The 14,701-nt window shown below is 41.0% G+C and overlaps 1 protein-coding gene across 1 annotated transcript; it reads left to right on the top strand.

Annotated features, from left to right (window-relative positions):
• The first annotated feature begins 5,413 nt into the window (after window positions 1-5,413).
• Window positions 5,414-7,993, top strand: TRH (thyrotropin releasing hormone). Its single transcript, XM_066327061.1, has 2 exons — window positions 5,414-5,644; window positions 6,509-7,993. Exons 1-2 carry the CDS (start codon window positions 5,449-5,451, stop codon window positions 7,066-7,068), a joined length of 756 nt encoding a protein of 251 aa, XP_066183158.1. The 5' UTR covers window positions 5,414-5,448; the 3' UTR covers window positions 7,069-7,993.
• Window positions 7,994-14,701: the final 6,708 nt, after the last annotated feature.

Below are 14,701 nucleotides of genomic sequence, written 5' to 3'. Positions count from 1 at the left end.
ACACAATTTGTTGCCATCCCAGAATTACTTGCACTGAGAAGCAGGTCTTATTGCATCCGGATGAAAGCAGAGTATCTTTTCAGTCTTTGTCATGGGAATGTCTAGCTCTGTGCCTCATTCTGACCCTTCTTGATCCATCAATATGCTAAATTAAATCAACTGGGGCTGAGCAGTCCCTACAATTTATACAAGCAAGTATTTGGAGCAGTGTGGATACGAAGAAAGGGGAATGAGAGTGTCTTTTCAGTGATTATGTGCAATTAGATCTAGCTATGGTTAACAATGACACAGATAAAGCAGTTTTAACACCAGCTGCCCCAATTCTACTCTCAGTACCTCCAGCTGTGTGACTGTGCTCCAACCCTTGTACCACCAATTCATTCTAAAACCCGAGAGTTCTTTAAATGAAGAAAAATATCAGAAAATCATCACCAACTGCTGCTTAATTTCAGGGTCACCAGTTGAGTATTTTAGTTTTCTCCCCAGTCTTTCTGCTCCCCTAAAGGCAGTTTGTTCCTTGGGAGAGATGCTCAAAGGAAAAATCCTCCCCTGCTGAAGACCCCTGGTGGAAGCATACATGTCACCTGGCCAACAACTCAAACTTTTTTCTTTGCTCTTCAGTGGCTAAATTAGGAAGTCAGAGTGTTCTTGTTTTCGAGTCTCATATGAGATGTGAGACTTAATTTAAAGACATTTTGTTCAGTCAGAAGCACCTAAACGGTCATTGATTGTTTTTCCTTAGTTGGATATGTAAGTCTCTTTAAAAAACAAACTGTTTTTCATTTGTGCTCTGTTCCCATTGCTAGACAGACTGCAGAGTTTGTGTTAACATTACTGGAATAAGAAAAATACAAGTTTGAACGAGTCAAGCCTAAGCTGTTACACTCTTGAGCACCAGGAGAATTGCCATGGAATTGAGACAAAGTTGTTCAGGCACAGTCACGTTAATTAGAAACATCTGCAAGGACCCTGGAGAAAGCACATCTGCTTGGAAAATTTCCATCATCATTTGGATGCTGAAAATTCAATAACACAAGGACAATATTACTTTATGGCAGTTAAAGATAATAGGATAGCTATAGCTCCCCTTTGGTTCACTGGGCTCTGAAGAGCACAGCAGCACCTGCAGGTACAAGCCTCTGAGCAGTGTTAAGGAAACTTTCCTGTCTGACCATCCAGGAGCCACTCTGGCATTCACACTTGCACCACCTGAGCTGGGACCAAGACCTCTTTGCAGCTGCTACCCCCACTCTCACACTGCCACACCAGGTTTCCTTACCTGGCTTGGACATTAATTTACCTAGCTTCTGAAAAGTAAGCTGAATGTTTTCTATTATCCCAAATCAAACTTCCCCAAATCTATTCTTGCTACTTGATGAAACTTGCCCCACTCCAAAAATAGTGGCAAGGTGAGCTGAGCTGTAAATTTGCTTCATCTGATGACTAAATCCCTGTTGGAAGTGAACAAGATCTTGAGTCCTGTCATTAGCAGCTGTGAAAAAAACCCAGGCTGGATGGAGGGTTTTTTGTGCTTGGAGGCATAGTTCATTATGTGACATTATTTGGTTTTAAAGATCCTGGACAGTGCCTGAAACAAGAAACAGGGAACAGAAATATTTTTTCTGATGATGGCCAGTTTCCTCCCAAATCACAGGGTTCTCTTGACTAGAAAACTATAGAAATGACCCTGCATAAACATTGTGGAGATAATTACAAAATAAAGAACCACTACAATGAATCTATTGAGATTCTTAATTCCAAACTGCCACCATGCCAGAAGGAACAAATTGTGAGTTTGTCTGACTCTTAACTATACAATTAAGCCTGTCAAGTTTTGGCTCTATAACATGCTGTTTAATATTGAAAAATCTGTCAGTAAACCAGTATGTGGCATTAGTGTCATAATGCTTTGGGTTTGCTTCCTCATGGAACAATAAAACTATTTAGCCGAGACAAGCAACATGTTATTTATACACCTTTTGGCAACAGTTTTAGTGCTATGTGGGATATTGCCCTTTCCTTCTAATATAATAGTTCCCTTTTTGGATTGAAATTGATGAGGGGAGCTGTGTATGTGTTCTATGTGGAATTTACTCAGTAATTCTATTAAGGGCTTCCTCACAAAGAAATAAATGTTCTCAATCTCCTTCAATACTCATCCTACTCATTATTTAAAACAGAAGGCCTAATCTCTCCATATATTAAGTTTCCTCAAAGGGTTTTCGATTAGTTTCAATGAATTCAAGACAATTAAGCTTCAACACTTGTATGTTTGCAAAACTGTGAAACTCTGGGGATTACAGTCAGAGCAGAACATTTTACCATTTCTGGAATTTTTGAGAAGGAAGTGTCAATTGAAAGTTACACAGCTTTCAAGAGGGATCCTTCACACGTCCTTACCATGTTCAGGTCATGCTTCAAGTGCCATTCAGCATCAGCCAGCAGAGCTTCCAATAATTTCACCATATTCTCCAGGCCAATTCCTTCACCTGGCTCTAACTAGCCCCAGTGCTACGGCCCCATCGCTACGAACATCAGCTCTGAGCTGGACAAGTGCACAAGTTAGTGACTGCAGTTAGCAACACCAGCAACATGTAAGCTGGAGTGGGTAACAACACAGCCTCAGTCCTCACAGATCACGTGTATGGGTCTGACTCTGCTTTTGGAGGACTTGTCTGCCTCCCAGTTCCTTCATTTAGAAGCCCCTTGAGAAGCTGGGGTGCCCTTGAGAATGTTTAAAAGAAAAATCAGGAACTTCCTCAACTGAGCTGATCCAAAAGATTGAGGGACTTGATGCACCTGTAATAAAATACAGCATTTGGACAAAGGGGTTGAAGATCACAGTGGAGCTGAAATGCCGTATCTAGGTGTGAAATGTGGTAGTTCAACATCTCTGTGCAATTCTAGAACCTACCACAGACTTAGATGTGGACTAGGAGACAAACCCTGTGCTGACACAAGCTCTGGGCAAGTCTGGGTTGTCAGTGCATTTGTGACAAGAAAAAAAACTGTCCCACCTACCCATGAGTTCATCTCAGTGACATGAGTAATTACGCGGTGAGGGGAAGGAAAGAACACTTACCCTTATAAAATAAACCTCCAGAAATCTTATAAATAGAAAAATCACTTGTGGGTAAAATGAAACTGAAAAAATGTAGCTGGAAAAAAGCAAAATAGAACTTTTAAAGGAAGGATATCATATTAAAAACAGACAGTTTCCAGCTGTGAAATAGAAGAAGGACATTTTTCATGAAAAACCACTTCTCTTTGAGGTGTTTAATTTTAACTTTCTTCCTTTAAACAAAGCATTAAAATTCTACTAAATGAGTCCAAAATAAGATAAAATCAGTCCGAGCAAAGAGGCAAAGCTGGCCAGACTGGAAGTCTTGGGCATTGCACTGTAAATATAATTTTTCACCTGAGGAGCTTTGCATGGGGATGTAATTGTAACACAGGACTTCACCCATGTTCCCTAGAGGAAAGTTCAAAAGTGTCAAGAAGCAGATTTTAATGAGAATGAAACCAAGTGGTTTTCCATTTCTTTAATGCCCACTCTCATTTATAAGGCAATACAGTAATTTTTTAAACTCAGGTGTTATACCTGAGAGACCTTAAGAACTTTCTATGCCTAGAAAATGCCAAAAAAGTTGTGCACTCTGTTTGAGCAGTACTGTGTGGAGCACAGTATCTTAAGTACACAGATGGGTTAAAGACAGGGAGTCTTATTTCCAGTTACAATAATACAATGCTTTTTGAGGCACATACCAGCAATATAAACATGTTTTAATATTTAATGCTATGCACCCCATATTCTAAAATGCCTTTTGTGGAAGCCTATGCCAAAAAATATGGAAATGTGAGCCAGAAACAGTATAGTGTCATTCAGAATAAGAATCTATAATATACATCTATTTAAATATAATGCATTACATTTTTGCCACTTCCTTCCCTAACCTAATTAATTACCTACCTCTCTGCTTTCATTCTAAAACACTTTCTTAGTAGAAGACAAACAAGATTAGTTTTGTTAAGCAAAGAAAACCTCTTTTTCTTTATGCTGAGTTACATTAAATTCAACATAATCTATTTGGAGAATAGGAAAATAACAATTTCTGGGAGTCAAGCATGGATATATGGAGGCCAGCAGATAACTGTGAATCCTAAAATGCATTTAAAATGCAATTCTCTGAGAGCAGTAAAAAAAAGAAGCACACATCATCTCCCCTAAATTACCTCAGGGCTGTTTGCATAAGGGGTGCAGAGGCAGTACAGTATAAGTACAGAGATGTGAGCTGTGCAGAGAGCACACGGCAACGCTTCTCTTGGACACTCTGTGTGCCTGCAGCAGCAAAAGGGCAACTCTAAAGCTCAGGTGCACAAACAGCTTTAAAGGACTTGGCAGATGCATCAAGCAGAAATCTGAAACTACAAATCAGGTAATTTATCAAATAATTTCCTTTTTAGCAGATTCTACCTTTCTGTCTAAAGACTGATCTGAGTCAAAGTGCCTGTGTGATGTTCTTAGGGCTGTTACTCAAGGATTTTGTCAGAACTGATAAAAACCTGCAAATAACAAAGTTAATGAACCCACTTTCTACTTGGGAAATTTGTGGGACTTCATAAAATTGTGATTTCTTTTATGTTCTGATGATATAATTAAGCTAAATGACTGCTATAGTTGTATTAAAGATGTATTCCACTCTACTGAAGGAACTCTGTTTACTGTAAAATAAATCCCTAAATGTGTTAGGAATTCAGTGCTAGCTAGAAAAAATAGAAAAATACTTGGTATCTGGGCAAGAGGTAATAGAGGATACAATTATAATTATGTCTCTGAAAAAAAATATAAGGTACTTCCCTCATTTCTTTCCATGCAAGAAATCTCCCTGCCCCACAGAACATAGCTGTCTTGTCAGCCTGACAAATATCCAGGCACATGGCCACTTTAAATGTATAGAAAAACTATTTAAATGTGGCTTTAACTAAAGGTAGAATTGAAGTCCTGCTAATCTCAGTATCATTTTAAAATGAACCCTTAGGAAAGGGAATTGCCTGGTGGAGATAGCAAGCATAGATGCCTGTGTGTACATTGTGTGTACAGAGTTCAAGGGGGAAATTATGTTTGCCTCTTGGCAGAAAGCAGAGTAAAATCACTGTTTTTCAGAATCACCTGTGCCTAAGGAAGTTCATATCTTATTTATTCTGTCAGGAAAATTAACAACTACCTGGTTTTAATTATGTAGAATTTAGGTACTTTGGAGGATAAAAAACAAACAGACAGTTAGTAATGGAAATGAGGGAAGACCCTAAAAATTTCAATTTCTGCAGCAGTGCCATATTTGTTTTTTCAGTGTCTGGAAATATTGCTGTTATTGCTAGTTTGCTTGCTCCATCCTCCTCCCCTGTTGTTCTCTGTTCAGTGGAAGCTGCAGGAACCCCTGTCCCACAATGGCATCTATCCAGCTGCCACTGCTACTCCTCTGTTTGACCTCATGTGGTGTTTGCCTCAACGGAGGACATCTCCTTCCAGAGGAGAGTGAGAACATGGGAAAAAGTCCCCTGAATGACATCCTTCAGAGATCTGAAAGCCTCATTGTTCAGTCTGCCTTCAAGAAAGCTGAAAAGGAAGAAGAGATTAATAAAGGTATTTCTCTCACTGGGGACACCCATGTGGTGATGGGATGGGACTTGGCTAAGATCATTAGATCCGAGGTATGATTTCCAGATCTTAATGTTCACACTTAGAACTGGAACTAAAAGGAAGGGGAAGGATAAGAGGGCTGTTGCAATACACTGACAGAGAATTCTTCATAGATGCTTTCTTCTCTTAAGATCTTTCTGCTCAGGAAAAGCTGTATCATTAAGCAGCTGCTGTGCAATAAAAAGGTAGAAGCCTGTCACAGAAAACCGGCTTGTCTGGCAGGTCCTTCCCTAGGGAAGCTCTAAGGTGACCCATGGAGGACATTCTGCAGTTGTGGGCCCTGTACCTACTGTAAATTAGAGGTGGGGATGCTGGCATTCTCCTACTGCCTTAAGCCACTGGTTCCTACCCCCCAACAGAGGCAGGCCGTTTCCATGGCTGGGAATGTCAGAGCCTGCTCCAGTGTCTGCACTTCCCACCTTGTAGATGCTCTGCTACCAGTAGTCACAGCAGTGGAAGATCAGACTCAGGGACTGCAAGAAACAGCACAGAGGTGCCTGCCAGCAAACAGGAGCACAGGGCCCTTCCAGAGTGGAAGACGAGCTGGCCCCAGGTGCCCACAGAAAAAGCCATCCTCCCTCTTCACATCAATGCTGCGAATTGCTTATGTTGATCCAAGACCTGAAATATTAAAAAGAGCTTAAGAATGTATAAGAGATACTGATAATGTTATGACTGGTAGCTGGAAATACTGAGTTGGCTTTCAAAGAGCAGGATTATGATTATGATCCTGCTCCACAAATTCCCATTACAACTTCCTTAGGGAGGATTATGGGTCTTATTAATGTTATTCTTTTCCTTGGTCAGAATCAAATGCCCCTCTGCTACAATGGCTTTCCAAAAGACAACACCCTGGGAAAAAGTACCTAAGTAACCCAGAGAAGAGGCAGCATCCTGGAAAAAGAGATGTTGAGGAAAAGACATCTTATGGAGACATTCAGAAGAGGCAGCATCCAGGAAAAAGAGAGATGGAAGATGACCTTGACGTCTATCTGGAACTGAAAAGGCAACAGCCTCCCGGCAGAAAGTCACTGTTGGATCAGTTTGCTAATAGCCCTAGGGCACAGCCAACCTACAGCAATGAGTTATCCAAAAGAGAACATCTGATGTACAAGCACCAGCGTCCTAGCAAAAGAGGCTGGAATTACGAGGTAGAGCTATACGGTAAGAAACGCCAGCATCCTGGAAAAAGACACTGGAATTCTGACAGCTCAGATGACACAGGCCCCTGCAACATTCAGGAGTCATTCACCTGTCACAAAGGCAGATTGTTGCTTGATTTAGCAGATATTAGCAGAGACAGGGTAGAAGAAAAGCGTCAGCACCCAGGAAAGAGATCAGCACGGGAGAGTGAAGCAGAGGAATGAGGAAATAATCGTGTAGCACTTGAATTTGATGAAATGAACTGCCAGATCACCAGAACATTCCCTTCACCTCTTTTTGGCTTCCTGTTGCTGACCTCTGCACCTGCCTTTCAGTGTGTTAATGTTCCCATCCAAGTTAATGGCCTTGTCACACACTTGAAGCAAAGGAATTAAAGGACTCATCTGAATGGAACAGGCAAGTACTGAGAATCTTCAATTCCCCCACTTTAGGAAGAGAACTTATTTTCTCAGGAGCCCGGACCCCAGAATAATCCAACTATGTGCTCCCAAATGACTAAAACAGGCTCTTAAATTTGTGTTCTGACACTACTGAAGTAGAATAATTGTTTCCTCTCACATCAGTGAAATCAGTAAACAGTGAGGGAGAAAAAAAAAAAAAGCCAATTGTTTCAAAATTAAATGCAGCAGGTTTTCTGTTCTAAATGATAACTTTCTGGACACCTGAGTCCTTGTACCATACAATCTGTCCAGACAGTAAGCACTATAGAGAGACAGGAACAGCTTCAACTGGAACAAAATAAATGAGTGACTTCATAGTTTGACTTGGAACTGGCACAGGAAAACCCTTTTCACCGAGGAGGCTACAGAGTACAAACGGTTAATGCATCCCTGAATATCTCAAGCACACGTTGTGACCTCCCTGACTGTGTACAGCCCACACTAGAACTCCCACCCTGGTGTGTCCACACTTCAGTCATGTCACTTGAAATCATGCCTTCTCCTCCGACATTTAATAATAAAGCAAGAAGAGATCCTTTCCTTCCAGTGAGGATTTCTGATTTCTCTCCTCTCAAAGGAATGCTTTTACTTTCTGTGGTCAGACTTCCAAAAGTGTTTACTTGATTTGAATAATCTAATAAACATGAATAGTCAACTCTGTTGTCCTTGTTGGTTGTGCAAACACACTGCAATAGCATGAAAAACATACAACCAACTCAAGCTAAATAAAATAACATCAAAGGGTATTTTTCTATGTACAATCTCCTTGCATGCTGGTGATCAGCACATGCTTGTACTTAAAACTGTTTAACTTCTGAAGTGGAAGGATGATAGACTCCCTTTTAAAATCTTCCACCTGTATGACCCACAGAATTGTACATCTGAGCTAAACTCACATCCATCGTGCCACCCACTTCACTGGGAACTTGACGAGAAGCTGATTTCCTGTTTATGGGCCTAAACAATAGATTTACTGATTTTTGCAACTGATATGCAGTTACTGAGCACTCATATCACTTCTTCTACATTCAAAGAGGTTGCAGCACATCAATATTTTTCTAGAATGCTATTTTTATAAACAAATTAGTACATTTTCCATTAACATTCATCCTCAATATCACTGAGACACATTAGCTGACTTGGAACTCCTCCTCAATTATAGAAGTCAGCTTTGCAGAAAGTCAGTCTAGCTACCCTAAAGAAAAATCATTAATCATCTCACAGTTTTCACTGAAGTTAGATGCCCACAGGCTGATCAACACTTAACATGGTCTGTCAAACAATTTCTAACTTTGGAGGTAAAACGCTGTTCAGTATGTGAAAATGGACAGACATCTTCTATCGACAAGGGGTTTCTAATAAAGAAGTCCTGAAGAAATCCTGAGAGAAGATAGGTGGGGACATTTCATATACTTCAACTTCTTTCAGCACACTTAGTATATATGATGCTTTTTAAAATGTTTCATTTGCACTTTATCAGGGAAAAACTGATTTCTCGGAAGAATACCATTTTTGGCAGTGAATGAATGCTTCTTAAACCCTGGGGAACACTACTTGCTGTGAAATCTTCAAAGTAAGTGAAAAACTCAAAAGAAAAATTATCAATGGGTAAACATGGGTGACAGTAAGGATTAGACATTTTAAAAGTTCTTTTTTTTAACTTGCTCCAGTATTTCAAATTGTCCAGATTCTTGTTTGAATCAAATGGACATTTTCTCCCAGTATCTGCATGAAAGTTTCATCTCTATTTATTAATTTCTTCCTGTTATCTGCAGTGTTGCAGACATACTAACAGGCAAAGTACACTCTTTCTCCTACAGACATCCTTCTCAAAGCATTGACTGCCACTGAGGATTTCACACTTCCGTGACTATGAAGCACACACACAAGCACCAGTTCAAAGTTAAGTATTTGTCAGATTTATCTACACCTTAAAAGCCTTTTGGCTCTAGAGGTTGGCTAAGGAACTAAGCAGAAAATACCCAGCTTTTATCCTTTAATGCTATGTTTCTTTGAATAGTAAATACATTGCAATCTCTTAGCAATATGAACAACACATATATATATACAGTTTTTATATTAGGCAAGAATTAGTTAATTGCATATCTCTCTCATAATCTTATTTTTATTGTCTACCTTTCTCTCACCGTCACATTTTATTAGAACTTAAGAGAATTTAATAGCCAAGCAAACATCCATCCAAAGTAACTAGCTTTGCTTTGTCATTCACACTATGCGAAGTGCAGAACCAGGCCTTCCAGTTGCACAGTTCTCTGAGGAAGTGCACTATCTGTCTGTCAGACAGGATGGCGCTCTTCAGGAATGAGAACAAACCAGCAGCAGACTTGGTCCAAAGGTCATGGAAGTCAGCAGAAAAATCTCCTCTGCAGAATCTGAATTAAATCCACAGAGCAAAGTTGTGCAATTAATGTGGCAGCACAGTCATGCTAAATCTTATTTCCAGCCTTAACTGAGGCCAAAACAACTTTGCACAGATGAGTTCTTTGTTGATTCCATTGCAGTTTTCCATATAACTGAGTATTACCGGCTACTGAGACATAAGGGAGCTTGATTTCTAAAGCACAGATTTTACAAGTGTCTTCAAAATGAGCTTTGTTTTTAATGAGAGGAGGAAGTTCATGTGAACCAGCCGTATAATTAACATTTCCTGCAACTATTTTCAACATCTCTAACCAGTACTATTCTATGCCCCCTCCCACACACTTATAAGCCTTGGCCTCTTTGCTGACCCACTGTAATTACCATGGGCTGAGTGTTTCCAAGGGACCTGTGGCCCAAACACACACCTTTATTACCACTTATAACCACTCATTAGTTGAAGAAAGTTTGAAAACAACATCATCACCACAGCTACAGTAGTCAGCACTTCCATAGTAACTCAGTTAACATTAAAGGATCAGCCGCAACTTTAAAGCATCAGCCAGGTCAGGACAATGCTATGCATGAAAAAATACGACTGAAAGAAGTCAAGTGGAGAACGCAAGAGGGATGAGGCTGTGTGAGGTCTAGATTGTACAGAGATGTGACACAGAAAACGAAGACAGGGAAATCCTTTTGGTTCTAGGAAATGGGTATGTGGACTATCAGCATTAGAGTGCAGAAGCCTCTCTTCCCTTTCCAATAAAAGAAGAGCATAAACTACTCACTCCTGCAGGGACACAGAGACCTTCAATAAAACCAGATGGGAAACGCCATGAGAAAAATTAGTTAATGTACCTGCTTTAAGATTGCATTTAGACCTATGTGAAGACATTCGTGCTTTGTTTCCCTGATGAAACCAATACAGCTTAAAAGTACTAAGAAGGAAACCAAGGAAAGGATATTTGTCAGGCACCAGACAATTCACCTTGTCTGCTTCCACAAGATGGAAGGAACATTGGCTGAAGGAGTGTTACTAGATCATAAACTGTATCGGTATGCTAGAGCAGGATACCCATTTCTCACAGGGATGAGGCATGTCAGACACCAACACAATAGAATGATCCCAGCCAAAAGGTGAGACCAGCTCTTGAATTTATTTCAGCCACTGTGGTTTGAACTGACAGCCAGTGAGCCAGACAAGACAGCACAGAAGCGTTGACTGAAGGAACACTAACAGCTATCATGTCCTCACTTTCTTCCTGTTCACACACACTGTAAAGAGGGGGGATCTGGACTTAATAAATTGCACAAAAACTCCTACAAAATGGAATGTGGGTAAACAAGGACCCAACACGCCACACTTAGCTCATTGCCATCTTCTTTCTATAATGGATGCAATAAATATGATGTAGCATAGACAATTTAATAGCTGATTGGTATGAGGAAAATGTTAGATTATGACTCAGAAAACCAGGGAAAGTGATCTGAAGAGTCAGCCTGAAACATGATTGATGATTTAAAGTAATTTTCACAGAGAAACATATGTTTCCACCATAAGTTCCCTCATGATTTTGAAGCTGATACCGTGTGGGGTATCTGAAGAAGCTTTGTGAAAAAAGGAGAAAAGTCAAGACAAATGAAAAATATAATAAGAATTTACGAAAGGTTCTCTGAGCCAAAACAGTCAAGACAAAAAACAATCTCCTTGAACAAGCAAATGGTGTTGAAAAAGAGAGCAATAACAACCCTACAAAACAAATCATAAATCTTTCCCTGTCAAATACAAACTGGTGGGGGTATTCTACTGCTGTCTTCAAGAAGGGGACTGGGTGCTGCTCAAGTCTGTAGACAAAAGAAAAGATGAGAGGCTAGAAGAGAGCACACAAATACGGTGTACTTGGCATTTGAAGTTAATTCAGGCATTGTGGTGTACAGCTCTCACAGTTCAACCTTTAAATTAAATGTAAATGCAAAAGAATTCTGAATCTTCCCATCTCTCCTCTTTATCATTCACCTAGTTTATATAAGTGCTGCCTAGCACTCACAACCAATATGACAGATTATTCAGCAGTGTCAAGGGACCAAACAAACTTGAGATGATTACTGGCTTGCAGGTACCAAAGCAGTTAACCAACAAATCAGATAAAAGGAGCTCAACAAGTAGTCAGCTGTCGCTCTTACAAACTAGCCATGAGGCTGTCAGTTTGGATTGACGAGACTGCAAACACAGTAAAAATCATGGGCTTGGCATGGAAATGTAGCTTCTATCCTGTCTACACAGACTAATTAAACAGATTTGTTATGTATCAAAAATGTTTAGTATAAGCAACTTGGGTGCATTGAGTACATGAGCTTTGGTAAAATGATCAGCAACATGAAAATATTTTAGTTCTCTGAACAAAATGAAAATACAGGAAATTTTGGGTAAGATCCACCTAAACGAACATACAAAACATCATCTCTACTAAATTAAAATTAAAGATCATTGATGCTGTGAGTTTTGTGCTACCCACTTCAGTGGGGTAATTATAAAATTGTATTTAGGCAAAATTTAAAAACAGCATTAAGTTAAATTAAGTGACCATTTTGTTTAGGGAATATTTGCAAAGAACATTCTGATTTTCCCAAGAACAGCCTGATTTTTCACTCTGCTTACACTCTGTTTACAGAGTCTATATTGAACTCAAATGCTGTTCAATTTCAGATACTTTTTTCAGTATGTTCGTGAAAAACATTTCACTTAACTACCCTGAGAAGTAGACAGGCATCATTTGCATTTACCTCTATTGTCCTGAGGTCAGATTCCATTATCAAACATTCCGAATGGCACCGAAGGTATTATAAGAAGTCAAAGAACACAGGTGACCCCAACTGGAACATATTTCTGATTGAGTTGTGCCATGGCTATGGGGCCAACTGTGCCCCCCTTCTCAGCCGTATTCCCACTGAAATTTCTCCTCTTGGACATCAGTAGCAATGACCAACTTAGCAACAGACCACGTTCTAAAATTCACACTTAAGAGTTATTACAACTCACAAACATATTTTACCACTTATTTTCTTACTCTTTGCAAAGGACTTGGATTGTGGAAGAGAAGGAAGTACCTAGTAGACGCGGGGTTTTGTCAGCTAACTTTTATACCCCAGTGGCAGGATGGGGCAGTACAGGTCTGACTTTGCGGCTGTATCAAGTCCTTCTGTGCTACTGCTTGTTTGCATTCATTCCCTGTGAGCCATTACCAATACAAATGCAGTCCCCAAGAGCATCTGTAGAATTGTACAGAAGCTGTGGAGAGACAGGGTTGAGGAAAGAGCTTGCTGTTTTGTGCAGTCTCGCTTTTTCTTATGTAGTAAACGAGGCACAGACTCAGACGGGGGAAAAAAAACCAACACCCAAAACTAAAAAACCCCACCCACCAAAAAACACCTCGTTTATTTTTGCACCAAGGACAGGAGCCCGAGATAAGCCCAGGCACCACCCAACACAAACCAGATAAAAATACAAAGTAACGGCGTAAAAGCACAGCACACCACAAGAGCAAACAAACTCCACCACAAACGCCCCCAGAAAATTCCCAAAGTCCCTTTTATCCTCTCTTGCTCTCTCTTGATTGGGGCGCTCAGGATCCTCTCTCCGATTGGCTCGTTGTCTGCGGTCTGATTGGCTTTTAGCGAGGATCATCCTGGACCAATCATTTTGCCAGGGCGTCGAATGATTGGTCCACTGCCTCCACCAATCCAGGATCGGAGCGCTGACACTGCTTACGTGATGTCATCTTTTCAGCAGTTACCAGGTTTTCGCCTTCAGTGTTCACAGGGTCATGAACTCCGTTATAACTATCTTACAACTTTTAACACATAACTTTCAGAAACATGACTTGCTTACAACACTTAACCTTTAGCCCCTAGAAACATTTATTTACTTATAACACTTACACACCTGATTCTCGCTACCTGGGAACGGCGAGAGAGGATGGACTGCCCCGATCCACAGGGCTCACAGCTCACAGGCAGGAGAAAAACCTTTACAGCAAATTCCTGCGAAATGCACGGCCGAGGCCCCCACAGGCCCTCGACAGCTCTCAGACGTGCTTGCTGTGCCACCTAGTGACTGCCACGTCTCCCATCCTTCACCCACCCCTTTTCCTGCCCGTTCCCTGCACACTTGTGCCAAATCACGCACATGAAACAGGAACCTGAAAACAGAAATACCAACAGAAACCTCCCCAAGAGCTCTGCTCCTTCGTAGGTCTTGCAGCTCTTTTAGAGACGCGTGTATCGCTGTAGCGTTTTCACCGTTCAGTGAGTTATAACAAGAGGACAAAAGGGGCAAGGAACAACAAAGGTAGCTGGTGCCAGCTGGTGGCACAGGTATGGCTCGCCGCCAGGAAACTGCCCGGCTCTAGCAAATCCGGGAGGGTGACACCACAGCAAGTGTATTCTCTAAGACACTGAGCCTCAGGCTCCGTTCTTTTCCTCCCCATCCCATCACGATACGATCTAAAAAGGTTTTAGAGGATTTAAGCTGGAGGGTAGAAGAGCAGGGCTTGATGAGTGAAAGTCCACCTTTAATGGACAAGACTCAAGTGTAAAATAGCATTGCTACTAAGAAAATCTCTGCTTCCAAGAGCTTGTAATCCTAACATAAGAAACCGAAGTGTGATTACACTCGCATTGTTTCTGTTTGATTGGGACTGTGCGACAGAAGTAACTGCTGCCAGCTGAAACTAAACAAAAGCTGGCAGGAAGTGGAATCAGGAAGGCGATACCGAAAAGGCCCTGCCGTTGATTTACACAGCTTTGCCAGGAGGCAAGTCGTCTGATTCCTGGGCTCCGTCTGTGGCTAAGTACCTCACCGGCTGCTCTAGTTTGCAGGTTTGGGACACTTCCTTTAGGAAGACTCGGTAGGCTGGGAAAGGGAACGTTGAGCGTGTTGATACTGCCAACGGGTCATGCACAGCGGTTAGGATACAAAGCAGAGACCCAACAGTGCTATGGGAACGGTCCCAGGACA

The sequence above is a fragment of the Sylvia atricapilla genome, chromosome 11 (genome assembly GCF_009819655.1).
Source record: "Sylvia atricapilla isolate bSylAtr1 chromosome 11, bSylAtr1.pri, whole genome shotgun sequence".
NCBI lineage: Eukaryota > Metazoa > Chordata > Aves > Passeriformes > Sylviidae > Sylvia > Sylvia atricapilla.
Note: the sequence above shows the minus strand (reverse complement) of the source record. Positions and strands in the feature narration are given on the sequence as shown.